This window comes from Panthera tigris, chromosome B3 (assembly GCF_018350195.1).
Source record: "Panthera tigris isolate Pti1 chromosome B3, P.tigris_Pti1_mat1.1, whole genome shotgun sequence".
Classification (NCBI taxonomy): domain Eukaryota; kingdom Metazoa; phylum Chordata; class Mammalia; order Carnivora; family Felidae; genus Panthera; species Panthera tigris.
Window position 1 is genome coordinate 104,783,370 of NC_056665.1, and position 18,145 is coordinate 104,801,514.

The 18,145-nt window shown below is 36.1% G+C and overlaps 1 protein-coding gene across 3 annotated transcripts in view; it reads left to right on the forward strand.

The window, feature by feature from the left end:
- The window catches only part of ARID4A (AT-rich interaction domain 4A), a 63,452-nt gene that overhangs the window by 26,237 nt on the left and 19,070 nt on the right, over nucleotides 1–18,145 (forward strand). For all 3 annotated transcript variants that reach the window (XM_015543400.2, XM_007095239.3, XM_042989796.1), the window contains 5 exons: nucleotides 8,982–9,054; nucleotides 10,156–10,250; nucleotides 10,400–10,497; nucleotides 11,037–11,268; nucleotides 15,824–16,074. In XM_015543400.2, coding sequence (XP_015398886.2) covers nucleotides 8,982–9,054; nucleotides 10,156–10,250; nucleotides 10,400–10,497; nucleotides 11,037–11,268; nucleotides 15,824–16,074 — 749 coding nt within the window. The remainder of the gene's footprint in view (nucleotides 1–8,981; nucleotides 9,055–10,155; nucleotides 10,251–10,399; nucleotides 10,498–11,036; nucleotides 11,269–15,823; nucleotides 16,075–18,145) is intronic.

The following is an 18,145-nucleotide window of genomic DNA, read 5'->3' on the forward strand; positions in this document are numbered from 1 at the left end:
AAGTGTTTCTAAGCAGGTCCTATAAAGTCAACTTCCAATCAATAATTGAGACTTTAGCTTGCATTCAGATTTAATAACTTATTTGCAAAAGTCTTAAAATATAGCTTATTGAGCAAGCAAACAAAAATGTCCTGATGTGTTTGGTAAAATCTTTCCTCACAAAATTAGCATAAGACTAACCAAATCTGGCTCACCTAATCAGATTAATGAGGATTGCACATTTGTAGACACAATTATAGCTAAATTTGTATGTATTTACAAAAAAAAAATCCCTTCTCATATCAAAGTATTTCATAGTTGTGGTAGCATGAGAGAGGGTTGAGTGAATTTAAAGCCTTAGATGTGACAGTATCCAAACCATTGTTGGATGATTAAAAGTAGAAAGTGTGTACCTTTTCAAGGAGGGGGGAAAATTACTACTAGTCTCAGTCAAGTCTGATGTAATTCAAGAATCTTCTAATAATTTGTTTTGGGCAGGCTGTTGTCACATTGCTTTCTGAACTTCTAAAACAATATGTTACCACATAATGAATATGTCATGACCTCTTATGCGATCCTTGAAATATTCTGTTTAAGTGTACACTCTAAATTTTATGACTACCAGCATCTGCTGGGCCTTCAACACAATTGGTCAGTTCCCAGTTTCTATAATCAAATCCCTGTGTCCTCTGGCCCTGCCTCACTCCACTCCAATTTCAAAAAGAACCTAGGAGCTTCTGATGGAGAGCATGCACTATACCTCACCTGCCTGCCCTCCTTCCCTTAAGTACAAGTGATAATATGTTACATTGCCTTTTTCTATGATGAGGACCTCAATGCTCTGGATCTCATTCCCTTTTTCCTTATCTTAGTCTATGAACTGTCTCTTTTCTTTCCAGGATCTCTAGCCTATTCTGTTCTGTTTCCTTCTCTCCAGTTTTTAAAAACGTGCTTCTCTCTCTCCCAACCTTCTAGCAGCCCCTCCAGATACTGCCCTCTTTCCTCACCCTTATGGACCAGATTGCTCAGTTATATACATTGTTCTATTTCCTGACCTCCTGTTCATTCTTAATTCACTGTAGTGTGTACCCCCGCCCCACAGCTAAAACAACTTAAAGTCACCAGTGACCTTCAACAAATTTTCTGTACTAAATCCAACAAATTTTTGTCATGATCTCATTTGATTCCTTAGCAGTTTTCAGCATTTTTGACATGCCTACCTTCTTCGATCACCTGACATCCATGACATTACATTTTTTTCTAGTTTACTTCCTAAGTGATGTAATGATTCCAAATCTATATGTACATCAAAGATGTCTCTTCTCAGCCCTAGACATTCATATTAAACTGCCAATGAGGATTTCTTATTTCTCAAACTCATTATGTACAAGAACTGTTTTCATTTTTTCCCACAAAGCAGTCCTTTCCGTGGTTGTCTCTAGTTTATTTGAATAGAAGCACATCTACCAGTTACCCACACCAGATGCATGGCAGTCTCCTTAATCCTCCCATTCTTGCCTCTCTAACCAATGAGACACCAAATCCTCTTTCTTCTGCCTACTTGATGGCTTTCAGGTTTTCTGCTTCCCTCAGTTTCTACTCTCTGCCACTATTCTCCTTTACCTACACTAATGCAATAGTAACTTTCCCATGTCCTTGCTGTCCTTCTCCAGTCTGTTCTCTGCACTGACTCTAAGTAGATTTTTTTTTTTTAATGTTTTTAAATTTATTTTTGAGACAGAGAGAGACAGAGCATGAGCAGGGGAGGGGCAGAGAGAGAGGGAGACACAAAATCCGAAGCAAGCTCCAGGCACCGAGCTGTCAGCACAGAGCCCGATGTGGGGCTCGAACTCACAAACTGCAAGATCATGACCTGAGCCGAAGTCGGATCCTCAACTGACTGAGCCACCCAGGCTCCTTAGTAGATTTTTTAAAATGAGAAATCTAAATGGGATTCCTCCTGGAATAAATTGATTTTAGGACACAGAAGTGGTTGCAGTATTTATTCTTTTATATTGAAATACAGTACTTCAGACATATTGAATAATGTCACCTCTTTCTAAAAGTCATATACTGGACATTACTTACCTTCATACTTACTCGAGATTTAATTATTATATTTTAATACGGCCTTGTCATGGCATTTAGCCCTTATCCTAAATGACCTATGCCTATTACGATTGTGCACTTTCTGTTTCTTTCCTCTAAAATCTATATTGTCAACTGATAGTTTTTACATACGATAACTTTCTGGACAGGTCTTCAGAATTCTGCTTGGAGCCAGGCTTTACTGATACCCATTTTGATCTATCGATCACCAGAGTTACCTAACAACTTAATGTTGTGGGGGGCTTACTTTTTCTTTTTTAAGTTTTCAGTTTATGGATATTTTTTAAAATTTAGGTTTTCATTTGTTATATTTCACTGAGGTGTTCTGACTCTATTGTGCCAGAGCAAACATATATCATCAGTGAAGAGGTACCTTTCATTATACCACAGTTAAAATATTTAGCTTTTGGGGACGCCTGGGCGGCTCAGTCGGTTAAGCGTCTGACTTTGGCTCAGGTCATGATCTCGCGGTTTGTGGGTTCGAGCCCCGTGTCGGGTTCTGTGCTGACAGCTTGGAGCCTGGAGCCTGCTTCTGATTCTGTCTCCCTCTCTCTGCCCCTCCCCTGCTCACGCTCTGTCTCTCTCTCTCTCAAAAATGAATAAACATTAAAAAAATTAAAAAAAATATTTAGCTTTTGTAGGAGATACAAACAGGTAAAGATGACCACACCAAATAAAGTTCTCAGCTTAGTGTTGGAGACTTAGTGGTTTTTAAAGTACGATTGTTTATTTAATTCTCACAACAGTATTTTTTTTTATGAGAGAGGAACTTGAGGTATAGAGAGATTACAGAAATTTTCACAGACTTGTAAGAAAATTTTTCTCTCCTCTACATTGTAAGGTCTATGAAAACAGGATGTCAGGTTTCTTCGTTGTAGTTTTTTCCTTTTCCCACTAATATGAATATCCACCAACTAGCACAGAGCTTGGCTTATAGTAAACCTCCATTAAATAGTTTCTGAATAAATGAATGAGTGTGGGCCTTGCAATTAGCCTAACATATTGCTATTTGAAATAAAGTGATGGAAGATTTGTTGTAAGGTTCTAGAAAGTTCATTTTGGAAGGTAATTTACCTTCCCTTCATAATAGCTTTCTTTTTTTTTTTAGGCAGTGCACTCTGTAGGCAGTCTCATTTCCTGATATAATTTTGTGAGCTTATAAATTAATTCTTTTTGGCTTAAGCTAGTTTAGGATAGTTTTCTGTCACTTGCAATAAAGGTTCTTGACTAATATTCCTTCTCCTTTGTATCTTGTCCCACTTATTTCAGGTGTCTTCTGATATGTCTTTTCCCCTCCAACCCATTCTTCAAAGACGTCTTTCTAACACATAAATGGTTCCTTCTACAAACCCTTTAATGGCCTCAGCACCAACAGGATGAGGATTAGGTCTTTTATCATAGCCTTTTATAAGTTTGGCCCTTCCAGATTTGACCCATCCCCACTTTTCTATTCTCCCTGCCACTATTCTCCAGCAATATGTAACTTTTTTTTTTTTTTTTTTAACACCCCACCTGCCCATATACACACACTTGGATTTTGCTCAGAAGCTGCTTGTTGAGTTGCCAGGTGCATTACATTGAGTATCACCTTTGCGTTGCCCATTCCCTTTATCAGTATTAAATACAATAGGGAAAATAAAAGGGAAAGTTTAAAAAACTCAGAAAATGATAAGCAATAGCTGAGATTTAAAGAATCCAACAGACGTCTGTGTGGAAACAAATAGAAGCACTGCCTGAGTTAAGGTTGAGTGTGACCTATAAATGTTCTATACGTTAACCCCACTAATAAGTTGTTCTAGCATTTACTGCACTGTTTTAAAAACAAATGAGGCTATTCAATATATTTCACACTTAAAACTTTATACGGTAAAAGCCCAAGCAGCTACTGGTATCACTGATTCTTTCACGTCATTCCTCCAGCCAGAGGTGGCTTCAGAGTTGCCACTTCTGGTGTGCTTCTTGTAGTACTTAGTTCCCCAGAGTAGAGCTTTCAGGGCCCCGTCTTAATACCTCCTTTTCTCCAGCAGAATCTGCCTGCTGTGGAGTTCAGCCTCTTTGTTTTGGAGTAGGTGGGGTGGGGGATGGAAGATTAAGGGGTGATAAGAACTGAAGGGTTGAGAAGACTAGTGGTGGAGTGCCGGGGGTGGGGGTGGGGTGGGGGTGGGGTGGGGAAGTGAGTGCCCGTGAAGAGGACCAGGGAGGGGTTGTGGCAGCAGCATGTAGGTGTATGAAGCTGCTGTTGTCCAAAATAACATTAATTCACAAAAACAGTATATTTTGGTATGGAAAAATAAGCATGGTGTACTGAAATATAATATTTTTTTTTAAGAAAGGAAGACTGTGTCGTATAATCATTAATAGTTTATTAAGGATGCCTGTGGGGTTCGTGAGCAATGGAATACCCATCAACAAAAGATGTGTACTTCACCTACAGTGCAGTACAGGGAAACTACAAAAATCAAATTTAGTCACACCCTTATGCACTCTCAAAATGTCAGCTTTTGTGGCTCAAATCTCTTATGTGATAAAAAACTTTCCAGACCTGCTCTTTAGAATTGAGTATAAGTTTCATGGGTTTGAGGGGATCTGTGTAACATGCATCATCTTTTACTACATATTGTGACAATCTGGACACTTTCTGTATACTTTTGTGTTTTGGAGAGTTGCTTAGCCCAGTTAATAGCTCAGCAAAAACAAGGTATTATTTTAAAGATTTTTAAAAAGAAAGTGCATCTTTAACTAGAATCCATGCCATTTCTGAATGAATAATCATTTTCTGATTAATGTATATAGGGACAGAATGAAGTGAATGCTAATAAGTGATTGTGCCACAGCGACCTGTGACTTAACATCCTCAGCGGCTGTTATTTTTTATTTTATCTGACTCCTGTTGCATTTATATTATCAATAATGCTAGCTCTGAAATTCAGCTAATGTGAAATAATTGAAGAAAATCTCCCTAGTTCATTTTCAGAGACATTGTTTTCATTCACATAATAACAGAGTACTTATGCTAAATGCCAGTCCCTGGTGATAAGATTGTGAGTAAAATAGGTATGTCTCTAACCTCAGAATTTATCTAGCACTTACAACGTGGGGGGACATGGAGGATTACAACCATGAATAACTGAGCCTTCAACTAAGAAGAGTCTCAGCCTTTATATCTCTCTCTTTCTCCTTTTGGAGTAGAGGGTCTTCTTTCCATCATCAAAGAGCTTCCCTTTCCCTTCCAATCCATCAAACTCATTCTTGACAGAGAACTTTTATTTTGATTTGATTTGATTTGATTTAATTTAAGTTATTGTTTGTTTATTTAATTTGAAAGAGAGAGAGAGAGAGAGAGAGAGAGAGAGAGAGAGAATCCCAAGTAGATTTCCATGCCCATTGTGAAGCCTGGTGCAGGGCTCGATCTCATGAACTGCCAGACTGAGACCCAAGCAGAAATCAAGAGTCGGCCGCTTAACTGTTGAGCCACTCAGGCGCCCCTTGGCAGGAACACAAATCTGATATAATTCCTCTTCACCTCTCTCAGGTTCATGTTCCAGTTCTCCAGCATATCATTAAAAAGTCCTTTCTTAATCATAGCCTGCCTTTGCCAGCTTCATGTTTATGCTGCTTGCTGTTTATGCTATTTGCTGTTCACGTTTTGAGGCTTTCCCTAATAGAGCCACCATCACACCATCCCCAGCTGAACCAACCACTCATCCTTCTTGTATTTTTATGTATTTTGCAGCATTTTTACCATTATATCACATTGGCTTGTTTTACATTCCTGTACCCTCTGTTAGACTCAGAGGGTCAGAGTAGAAAGTACTGCCTCCTCTCATTTTAATCACAGCATCTTTTGTATATCCCTCCCAGACTCCTGCATGTTAGCCATCAGTAAGTGTCTGAATTGAATGTGAAGATAAAGTTTCTAAAGTCAGAAAATTCATAATTTACTAGTATATATAGGCAGATGCACAACTACCTTTTGTAACACTAGGTAGTATATACTGATGCTAACTAAAGTTGTAAATTTCTTGAAATTATGATCTTATAGCGTGCCTCTTCTATATCCTTAACCCTGTTCTCCATTCTGACATTTTACTGGGTGCATAATTCCCCTTCACATGCTTGACTGAAGGGAAGAAGGCTTATCAGCAGTCTAGAGGACTTTCCCTCTCATTATTACAACCTTCTCCCTCCCACTTTAAAACCCTTGAAGAATGCAATACCTTCTGGTTATTGACCAGGAGAGAGATGCTATAGGTATGAAAATACCAGGTGCCAGGAGCACCTGGCTGGCTCAGTGAGTAGAACATGTAGCTCTTGATCTCAGGGTCATGAGTTCAAGCCCCACGTTGGGCACAAAGATTACTTAAATAAGTAAATCTAAAAAACAAAACAAAACAAAAAAAGCTTTGCATTAAAAAAAATACCTTGAACAGAGAGAGCATACCATGAGACCCCATACAAAAGCCATCGAGGCAGATTCTTCTAGCTGGAGGCATTTTCTAGCATATGCAGTTTATAGTCCAAGGTGACTGACAACACAGCTATTTGAAAAAAAGATTGTGAAGAATTACTTGTTATGAGAGATGAAGCAGTTTTAATTTTTGCAAAGACCATCAGGTAAATTTAAAAACTGTTTATAACTTTACCCTTTTCTTATGGAAAGTAAATTTCCTCTCAAGCAGGTATTTATTTATAAGCAGAATTTTTTATTCATTTATGTCTTCTTTTCACATCTGATAACTGCACCTGACCTTAGAATTTTATGGTCATAATTTCTCACGGTACTTAATACACTCTTGGGCATCCACTAACTTTTTTTTTAATGTTTATTTATTTTGGGGGTGTTGAGAGAGAGAGAGAGAGAGAGAACTGGCATGAGTGGAGGAGGGGCAGATAAAAGGGACAGACTCTCAAGCTGGCTCCGTGATTCAGGGCTCAACCTCACAAAACCTTGAGATCGTGACCTGAGCCAAAATCAAGAGTCGGAGGCTTTGCTGACCGAGCCACCCAGGCACCCTTGCTAACTTTTAAGTCAAATGTATTTAAAACACCAAATTTTATCTATATACTTAAAACAATATTCTTAGTAATAATTTATGAAATGTTTACTACAACCTTAATACCTAATTTGCAGTTGATGGGCTCATTTTGTTTACTTGTTTTTGGAAGAAATTTTGATTTCAAATCAGTGCCTTTTGAAAAAATACTTTTTACATATACTGGATACAATGGTCTTATTTGAATTCTGCCAGATCATAAATACTGGAAATGAGGTGTTGGTTTGAGGAGAGAATATTGCAATTATGAAGGACAGGCAAAGCATAGAGGCAGTCTGGCATAAGGTGTTACTTTTTTCCTCTATACCAAAGTCCTTAAAAATAATACTGCAATGATTCTTGGGCTGCTGAATTACTTTCTTGAGTTAACTCATTGGGAGTTGTTCTAATAACCTTGCAAAAGCAAGACTTTTAAAATTCACATGGGGAAAAAACTGCCATCTTTTGATCTGAATATTTAGTAATGACCCCTATTGATTCTGTACTGATTAATTCTATATGTTGCTCGTTGGTGAGGCTTACAACTTTGACTTAACGTTTCTTTATATTTGTTCAAACTGAAAGTACTCCTGTGCTCATTCTGAATGAATGTACTAAAAGATTTTATTCTCTTCCCCTTGATTGCCTCATGGTTTTTTAAAATTATATATTTTAATCAACTACATGTGTATTGATTCTGGCTGCTATATTATTAGTGATTAAAATTCTTAATACATCATTTTAAGGAACCTGTAGACTGTGAATGCTCAATACTTATTGGCTGATAGTTGCTTTTGCTTTGAATATGCAAAGACATATGCTTTGAATGACAAAAATCTAAATTTTTCTTTTAGAACATAGAAAAACAGTACTCTGAAATTAAATTATAATAATTTAATATGGGCCAAAGATATTAGTGTTTTGTTTGTTTTTCCATAGTATTTCTAAATTTTAAATCAGAATTTTCCCACATATTAGTTTAGAAGTAGTCTATCAGGAAAGGGAATATTTTTATCAAAATCTATTTGACTAGAGCCAAGTTCAGCATTGTATAGGTTTATATAATTAGTAAGAAAATAAAATTTAAATTGGTATTTGTAGAAGTAGGTTTTTTTACATGAATATTTCCATTGTTTTCCCATTCCCAGGAACTAATTTGTAGTTATGTATCTAGTTTCCTTTCCTAAGAAGTAATTTTCATTTTCTTATTTTCAAGGGTTGCAAAGTCTTATTTAAAAGGCCATGCAAGAGGGCAAATGAAAAATGCAGAGTTATGTGATACAAGAAGGGATTGCGGGGCCTGGGACAAAATATCATTTAAATGTAGTTGTATATGCATTTCTTTAAACCGTTGTGCTATCCAAACAAAAAACCTTTGCCATGTGACTTTGCAACCTCTGGTTTATAGTCATTCAACAATAACAAAATTTTAATGTTTGTATGTGGGTTATTTTAAAATAATAAATATGTTTGTAATTATTGTGCTCATCTGTCAATACATTTGTGTGGGCCACATGGTATTTTGGTGGATTTAAAAAAAAAAAAACAAAACAAATAAGGTGAAAACACTCTTAACCAATTCCTAACCTTTCCTCATGGCCATCTTAGTCCTTATATTCAGGGGTAGGGTTGGAGTGATAGATGGGTAAAAGGTAGAGATGGTGTATCTTGACAGTTGTATGAGATCAGTTCTATGAAAATATGACTTAAAATCTGGCATTGTAAAGTTTGGAGGAAATTCATATTTTCCAGCTCCGTCAAAGTTCCTCTTACACTGGGTTCATAAAACAAACAAAAAAAGAAGACGATATATCTTGCTCTATTCATTATTCTATATATTTATATATTTTACCTTTACAGCCTGAGGAAGAACTTGATCCTGAAGAGAGGGACAACTTCCTCCAACAGCTTTATAAGTTTATGGAAGACAGAGGTATTTCATGCTCATTATTTAAAAGCAGTAATTTCTGGGACATCTGGGTGGCTCAGTCAGTGAAGTGTCTGACTCTTGCTCTTAGCTCAGGTCTTGTTCTCAGGGTCGTGAGTTCAAGCCTTGTGTTGAACACCTACTGTGGAGCCTCCTTAAAAAAAAAAAAAGCAGTCATTTCTTTTACAGTTTTACATTCTAGGTTTATGCATTATTTTTGTTAGAATCGTGGATTTGGATTTCAAGTAAAGCCTAAGAATCAGTTACAGTTGAAAATAATTAAGCATTTGAACTAAAAACAACCATTATCTATTTTGAGCAGAAATGTATAGGAAAATAGTTTGGATATAATTATATTTAGCCTACTTGGGACTTAATAAAACCAAAAAATACTATAATAATATTTCACTAATGGAAGGTGAACAGTCATAATATTAATTTACATATCCATTAGTTACTAATGCAGTAATTACTGCAAACTGCAGTTTGCAGTAATAAACTAGCCTCATCCTTGATCTCATAATGAAACAAATTAGGAGATCAAGTCCTATGTAAATAGAATAGGATTTTGAATAGAGTTAAAAGAAATACAGCCTTTATAAATTCTACTTTTTGACATTATATTAGTCCTAGAAAATCCTGAGACAAATTTGTCCTAGATACTCTGTGGCTTTCAGAAATCATCCTTCAGATTACTGTCAGCAGTTTTAATATTTGTGTTAAAGCAGGGAAAATGGATCCATGCTCTAAATTACATCTGTATAATTGTGTATATTCTTACAGAGGCCTCTTGAGCCAACATCATTGTTAGCTGTACCTTGTAGTTGTAGGTTTTACTTGTACCCAGTCCACTGACAGGTGATTATATTAGTTGTGAGAGAGGTGATCTTATTAGTCATAGAAGTGAATCTAAAGAGCATCACAATACTTCATAAAGAATATAGAGAATATTTTATGTTGTCTTACATAATTAAAGGTTCTTTAAATAGATGCTTCTGATTAATAAAACTTGGGAAATGAGAAATTGGAAAGCTTTGTATTGATAGCTTTGTAACAGTATTTCCCATTTGAATAAAAATTTTATTTCTACTTTCTGATATTAAAAAGGTACTCCAATCAACAAACCACCTGTTTTGGGCTATAAAGATCTCAATCTCTTCAAACTCTTTAGACTGGTTTATCATCAAGGTGGATGTGACAATGTAAGTAAGGATGTAATGAAAAAGTTAAATCATCTAATGTACTGTTCTGCACTTTAGGTAATAAACACATTTTCTTAATGAACATAGAATGTTAGTGTAAAGATTATTTCCCTTTGTAAATGTTAACAAATAAAAACTTAATTTTCCAGATTGATAGTGGTGCTGTATGGAAGCAAATTTATATGGACCTTGGCATTCCTATTTTGAATTCAGCTGCTTCCTACAATGTAAAAACTGCTTATAGAAAGTAAGTAGTATAGTTTATTCATCAAAGAATACATATTACAGGGAAGATTTTCCATTTAATTTGTTAACAGTTAAACAAGAACACATCAATCAAAGAACATTAAAGTGAGAGAAAGTGTACAAAAAAGTTCAGGTTAATAGATGATTGGGATTGAACATTATTTCATTGCACCAAGTCTGCTTTACTCCATTTTTCATGTTGTCCTAAGTTTCCTTTTCAGAGTTAGGGATGCAGGTAGTGTTAACAGTCTGAAATGATGATAGGTGTTCTAGAGCTATATCTTCTGTGGTGAACAACTTTCATATCAGAACTATGATAGCTATGTTCAGTTATCACAAGCATAGATTTTTTAGGAAGAAATTGTATGATCAATATTTCTGTTTATAAATCCTGTATAAAACCAAGAAGTTAGTACCATAAAAAAAGTACTTTAAAAAAAAGTCTTAAGTTTTACTTTTTAAAAATAAAATGTTTAATAATATAGTATTCAAGTTAATGTAAAGACTAAGATTTCCTAAAATGAAATATTGTTTGTTTAGGTATCTCTATGGTTTTGAGGAATACTGCCGTTCTGCAAATATTCAGTTCAGAACTGTTCACCACCATGAACCAAAAGTAAAAGAGGAAAAAAAAGAGTTAGAAGAATCAATGGAAGAGGCTCTAAAAGTAGATCAAGAAATGCCTTTAGTAGAAGTGAAGAGTGAACCTGAGGAGAATATTGATTCAAACAGTGAAAGTGAAAGAGAAGAAATAGAATTAAAATCTCCAAGGGTAAGTAGTTAATAATTAGTTTTATCTGGTTTATTTTAAACATTACTTAGAATTTTTCATTATGGACATTTTAAGATATACACAAAAATACTTCAGTGAACCTAGTTTGTTTTCTAGTATTGAGTTGTGCTTTAGGCAGACTAGCCTGGCTGTTTTTTTCCTTAAAAAATTTTTTTTTGTTTTGTTTTTAATCTTTATTTTGAGAGAGAGACACAGAGAGTGTGAGCAGTGGAGGAGCAGAGAGAGAGGGAGACATGGAATCTGAAGCAGGCTCCAGGCTCTGAGCTGTCAGCACAGAGCCCGACTCAGGGCTTGAACTCACGGGATGTGAGATCATGACCTGAGCCAAAGTCAGATGCCTAACTGACTGAGCCACCCAGGCGCCCCTGCCTGTTTTTTTCTAAATATGCCTGTTACTCTTCCTGAAAAACCACTTCTCCTGTTGTTTTCTATTTATGTCTGTTTAAGTCATTCTCATCTGGGGTCAGTCTCAAATATTCACCACCTTTAAGTCTAGCTAAAAAGTCACCTCGCTGGGGGTGGCTGAGTGGCTCAGTTGGTTGAGTGTCTGACTCTTGATTTTGGCCAGGGTTTTGATCCCAGGGTTGTGGGATCGAGTCCCACAGTGGGCTCTGCGCTGAGCATGGAGTCCGTTTGGGATTCTCTCCCTCCCTCTGTCCTTCTCACTTGCTTTCTAGAAAAAAATTTTTTTTTTAATTTTTAAAAAGTCACTTCACTGAAGCCTATCCTGGTCACCTTATCTAAAATTGTAATCTGCCTTGTCTGTTTGGCATTTGCAGTCCCTCTAATGTTGCTCCTTTTACTTGTAATTTACTTACTTATATTCTCTTTATTATATTTGTTTCTTTTACCCCACTCTGCACTGGATTCACACTCCATGAGGGCAGGGATTAGTGTTTTTTCTGTTCATTGACAGATCCCAGGCATCTAGAATAGTACTTCATCTACATTAAGAACTTACTAAATAGTTGTTGAATGAATGAATCTCTTCCTTATAATTCCTGTGCCTCCAACTGGATGGGATCTTTTCATTCTCTGTTACCTCACAGCACACTGCACATAAAATTCTTGTGGCAGTTTATTATGCCTTCATCTTATTTTCTAGTCATGTGCACACTGCTTTTATCTTCTAACTCTGCTCTTCTCCATTATTATTTAAGTCCTTTGCAGAAGTTGTCATCCATTATTTTGATCATTGCTAAATGATGTCTACATAGGATTTATTAAATTTTAGGAGAAAAAATTATCACATTATCAAAGAAGTTCAGTTTCTATTATGTCTTATTTTTCAGTGAAATCCTATTTAATGAAAGAGGAGATGAAATCTCCTCTTACCTCTTTTAGTTGCTCAGAAACCATTTCTTAAAACTGTCCATTTTGAGGCGCCTGGTGGCTCATTTGGTTTAGTGTCCGACTTCAGCTCAGGTCTTGATCTCATGGTTCATGAGTTCGAGCCTTGTGTCGGGGTCTGCTGTCACCAAGAGCCTGCTTTGGATCCTCTGTCTCCCTCTCTCTGCCCCTTCCCTACTCGCACTTTCTTTCTCTCTCTTTCTCAAAAATAAACAAACGTTAAAAAAAATAAACAACTGTCTATTCTGACCATCATCCAGTAAATGGAATCTTCTAGTGAATTTCATGAAACATTCAAATTGGTTTGTTTCATTTCTTTTTCATTTTTTTTAATTGTAAAAAACTGTGGTAAGTACACATATAATTTATCATCTTAGCCACTTTTAAGTGTATGGTTCAGTGGCATTAACTACATTCACATGTCGTGCAGTCATCACCACCGTCCATCTCCAATACTTTTTTCATCTTGCAAAACTGAAACTCATCATTAAACAGTAACTTCCCATTCCTCTCTCCCCCAGCTTGTGGCAACAGCCATTCTACTTTCTGTCTCTGCTTTGACTACTCTGGGTACTTCATATAAGTGGAATCATACGGTATTCGTCCTTTTGTGCCTGGCTTATTTCACTCAGTATAATGTCTTGCAGGTTGAATCTGTGTATGTGTCACAATTTCCTTCCTTTTTAAGACTGAATAATAACTCCCATTATATGTATTTTGGACATACTTTCTTGTCATTACATAAAGATGTTCCTCATCTTTTTTTTTTTAAGTTTTATTTAAAACTTAACATAAAAAGATGTTACATAAAGATGTTTCTCATCTTATGTAAAATACCTGTAGAGTACTGCATATTATGGATATTCCATAAATTTACCTTCCTTAAGATTTTCTCCAATTTTTTATGATTACAAAATGCTGTAATAAATATGCTTATAAAAATTCCTCGTTTGTCTGAATGAATGAGGGGCAAACTTCTAAAAATGGGATTTCTGGGGCAGCTGGCTGGCTCACTGGGAAGAGCATGTGACTCTTGATCTCAGGGTCCTGTGTTCAAGCCCCACACTGGGGGCAGAGATTACTTAAATAAATAAATAGGGGCACCTGGGTGACCCAATCGGTTAAGTGTCTGACTCTTGATTTTGGCTCAGGTCATGATCTCATGACTGGTGGGGTCAAGCCTCTCATTGGGCTCTGTGTTGACAGCACAGAGCCTGCATGGGATTCTCTCTCTCTGCTCTTCCCCCTGCTCACGTGTGTGCTCTCTCTCTCTCTCTCAAAATAAATAAATGGGGGCCTGGGTGGCTCAGTCACTTAAGCATCTGACTCTTGATTTCAGCTCAGGTCATGATCTCATGACTCGTGAGTTTAAGCCCCACGTCAGGCTCTGCACTGGCAGCCCTGAGCCTCTTGGGATTCTGTCTCTCCCTCTTTCTCTGCTCCTCCCCTGCTTCTGTTCTCTCTCTCAAAATAAATAAACTTAAAGAAATTATTTAAAAACTATTTAAATAAATTAATCAAAATTAAAAATTAAAATGGGATTTCTGAAACACAGGTATACAGGCCTGAAGTTTGATAGAGATAGAGAGAGATAGAGAACAGTTCTTTCATTCATTTACCTACAAGTATTTAAAGAACATGTGCTGGGGCGCCTGGGTGGCTCAGATGGTTAGGCGTTTGATTCTTGGTTTCAGCTCAGGTCACAATCTCACAATTTCCTGAGTTCGACCCCGTGCTGGGCTCTGTGCTGGCAGCGCACAGCCTGCCTTCTCTTGCTGCCCCTCCCCTGCTCATGCTTTCTCTGTCTCTCTCAAAATAAATAAATAAATAAATAAACTTTATAAAAATAAAAGATAAAACTAAATAAAAATTTACTTAAAAAAATAAAGAACACCTGCTATGTGCATAGGATATAGAAGTGAATAAGAGAGTCCTTGTCTTCATGGAACCTACCCTTTAGTTCTTTGTGATAAAAAAAAAAAAACTTATTTTCTAACTTTGAAGTTTAAATAACACATAGGAACTAGGGAAAACGTATTATACTGAGATATAATTATAATGTTTTCTAGTGCTGAGTTGTTGGCCCCTTTTCTGTCCTCACTTTATTCCAAGTAGAGGGGAACTCTGCCAGTGTGTAGAAGTGGACTTGAAGGAGAACTTAGGACAGAATAAAATGGCTCACCAGTTTCGTGGTCAGTCGAGCATGCAAGAGGCTAGATGAAAGCTTCTGGGGGAAGACAAGTTCCTGCCGGCCTAGTGAGCTCACTTGTTGGCCATTGATGTAATTCAATCCTTTTAAAATGTAGTCACACAGAAATAGAGTGATAATGTAAATTTTATCTTAAAAATGGTGGAATTAGAGACCACAGAGCTTTAAGAGTCCATAATTTTTTTTTTTTTTTTTTTTGCTGGTTAATCTTTTAAAAGTACTATTATTAACCTGTATCATTGATGTTTAGTTAATTATTTTAGAACATTCATTGTAGCCAAGAAATATTGCAAGTGGGATAAAACATGCTAAGTGAAATAAGTCTGACAAAGACAAATCCCATATGATTTCACTTACAAGTAGAATCTCAAAAAGAAAAAAGAACAAGCGAAAAAAGAGAAACAGACTGATGAATACAGAGAATAAACTAGTGTTTGCCAGAGGGAGGGAGTGGGCGGATGGGCTAAGTAAGTATAGGGGATTCAGAGGTGCAAACTTGGAGTTATAAAATAAGTCACAGGAATGAAAAGTACAGCATAAGGGATATATTCAATACTATTGGGATAATTGGTAACCAATGGTGATTATACTTAACCATGGTGAGCACTGCATAATGTATGTAATTGTCAGTTGACTGTGTTGTACACCTGAAATTAACATAACATGTCAACTCTGATTCAATTAAAATTTTATTGTAGTCAAGAAATACAAAAGTGAGATAAAATAATGTGAACAAAGGAAGAGATTTTTACTTCTAATGTAGTATGTAGCCAAGGATCATAGTAGACATGGACATAATTAAGTAATTTATATGGGTTGAAAGGAAAAGTGCCCAGGAATTGATGGGCTGTCATTGTTATGTCTCAAGCCTGAGAGAAGACTAGTCATTGCTGTGAAGCGTTACGAAAAAGAAACATTTTCTGCCTTTTTCCCCATTTGTAGTGATAGCTATTTTAAAGCTTTTACCCCTTCTAGGGACGAAGGAGAATAGCTCGAGATGCAAATTCTATTAAAAAGGAAATTGAAGAAGACAAGACAGAAGACAAATTGAAAGACAACGATACAGAGAATAAAGATGTAGTTGAGGACTATGAAACCGTGGAGAGAAAAGAAAACGAGTTACTGCTGGGGAGAAAAAATACACCAAAGCAAAAGGAGAAGAAAATTAAAAAGCAGGAGGATTCTGATAAAGACTCAGATGAAGAGGAAGAAAAAAGCCAAGAGAGGTACATTATCTTATATTTGTTCTCCAGAAGCACCTGTCTGGGGTACAGCAGCGCTCTGATCCTGCTTAGAGATTCAGGTTTGAGGGAATGTTTTCTTATTGGGACTTCCATTCCTCTTGTCTAGTGAAGGTGAGACACATTGTGAAGATGATGTGTATCGCCTTTCGGAATTGGAGAATATACTGGTCGCACCATTTTAATAGCACTTGTGCCCTAAACAGTGGCCTCACAGAAGGCTGCGCCACCCAGTCAAAAGAAAGGTCCTGCAGTTGACAGCAGGGAAGGGAGCTGGAGAAAAATGGAGGAAGTGGACAAGAGGAAACAGCGACAGCAAAAATTCCATTTTAAAAAAGGTACAATGTGGGAAAGCTAACAAACACATGGGTGCACAGTACTAGCAGATGTTTCTGTGTGTTAGCTTTATCTAAGACATTTTTCTTTTCAAGTTATTGTATTAGAATAAGTGGCATGCACCCCTGATGCTAGTTTGGAAAATACATTCTTGCCCCACATCACACCAATAAATTTCAGTTTTTTAATGTCCATTCTGTTTGCTGTTGAGTGTTGGTATTTTTTTTCCATGTATTATACATGTATGGACTGAACTGACTTAGACGTTACCAAAGATTAGGCAGTCCAGCTAGAGCAAATTAATGTCCGACTGTGTTTAGTTGGCCATTTCTGTGTTGTCAAATGGATTTACTAATTTTTATATGCTACTAAAAAATGAATCTTAATTCAGCAACAACAGCATAACACACGTTCTTGTAACATGAGCTCTTCTCCATAGTTACTTTTTGATTACTACATTATATGATGACAAATTTTCTAGAAGTTTAAGTAAAATTGGGAAAAAGTAGCCTGCTGCATCCAACTAGTGGCTGACACCCATCTAAAAATTAACCATTGAGAAAATACTTGTAAAAATAGGAATGATTGGTGAGTGGGAGAGGTGATTTTATGATTCAGTCCAAATAGGTACAAGAGCTATCACAATTACATGTGAATTAGATGAGTGAATAAAGAAAGTTCTGTATCGAAATAGGATTAGGAAAACTGGGAGGAGAAAATTGGAGTTGAATATAATGATGTGAGTGCAGAATTTCAAATATTTGGACAATAAATTTAAGCAAAAGTGAACCACTTAAATCAGGGCTAATTATAGTTTGAAGTTTTATTAAAAATAAGCATCAAAATATGTGTAATATGTATTTAATACATAAAACATGTAATACATGTATATATATGTATATATGTGTATATATGTATATATATAGATGTGTGTGTATATATATATATCTATATATATATGTAATATGTGGTTTTAAAAGCCTTTATAGTTGCTATGTAAATAGAATAAGTAATTGTTTTCAGAGAAAATTTCAGACTTGAATATGAAAAAAAATACGCCCTTCTATTAAATAAAGATTGAATATATAGACAAACATAGTTCGTATTCTCATTCTATAACAGGAATCATGGAAACGGGAGATTTTTTTATCTGTAGACATTTCTGTTTTAAGTAGTTTCTTAATATTTTGAAATTACCTTATCAGACTATAATATTGAATGTGTCCTTCGAGATAAAACATTTCCCAGGGCAAATGAGGTTGTCAAAGCTTCTTCATGTCGGTTCCCCTAGTGCTCCCCCGATGAATGCCCCACGTTTATTAGAGCATAATGCCTCCTCTGAAAGAAACATTTACCACTCATGACATTAGGATGATCTTTGGTGTAGATCTCTTCTGAATCCTTGGAGGGTTAATACAAAATGTTTTGTTTATAAAAAATACTGAAATATTGTCAGACCTCCCTATGTCAATCTCTTTTATACCTGATTATTTTAAACAAAAGCTGGTGGGAGAGGAGTAAAAACACAACAGAAATCAGTATGAGATACACAAAGCTTTGTTCTCCTGGTGCTATCCCACAGTTTCAACAAGTGACCTAATATTCAAATATCTATTGTTTCTTTGTTACGGTAGGAAAACCTTTAAAATATAAACTAGTTTAAAAGATATAGTTACTGAGGTATATAGCCCTTGTTCATTATTCTGCCCACTAAAATAAA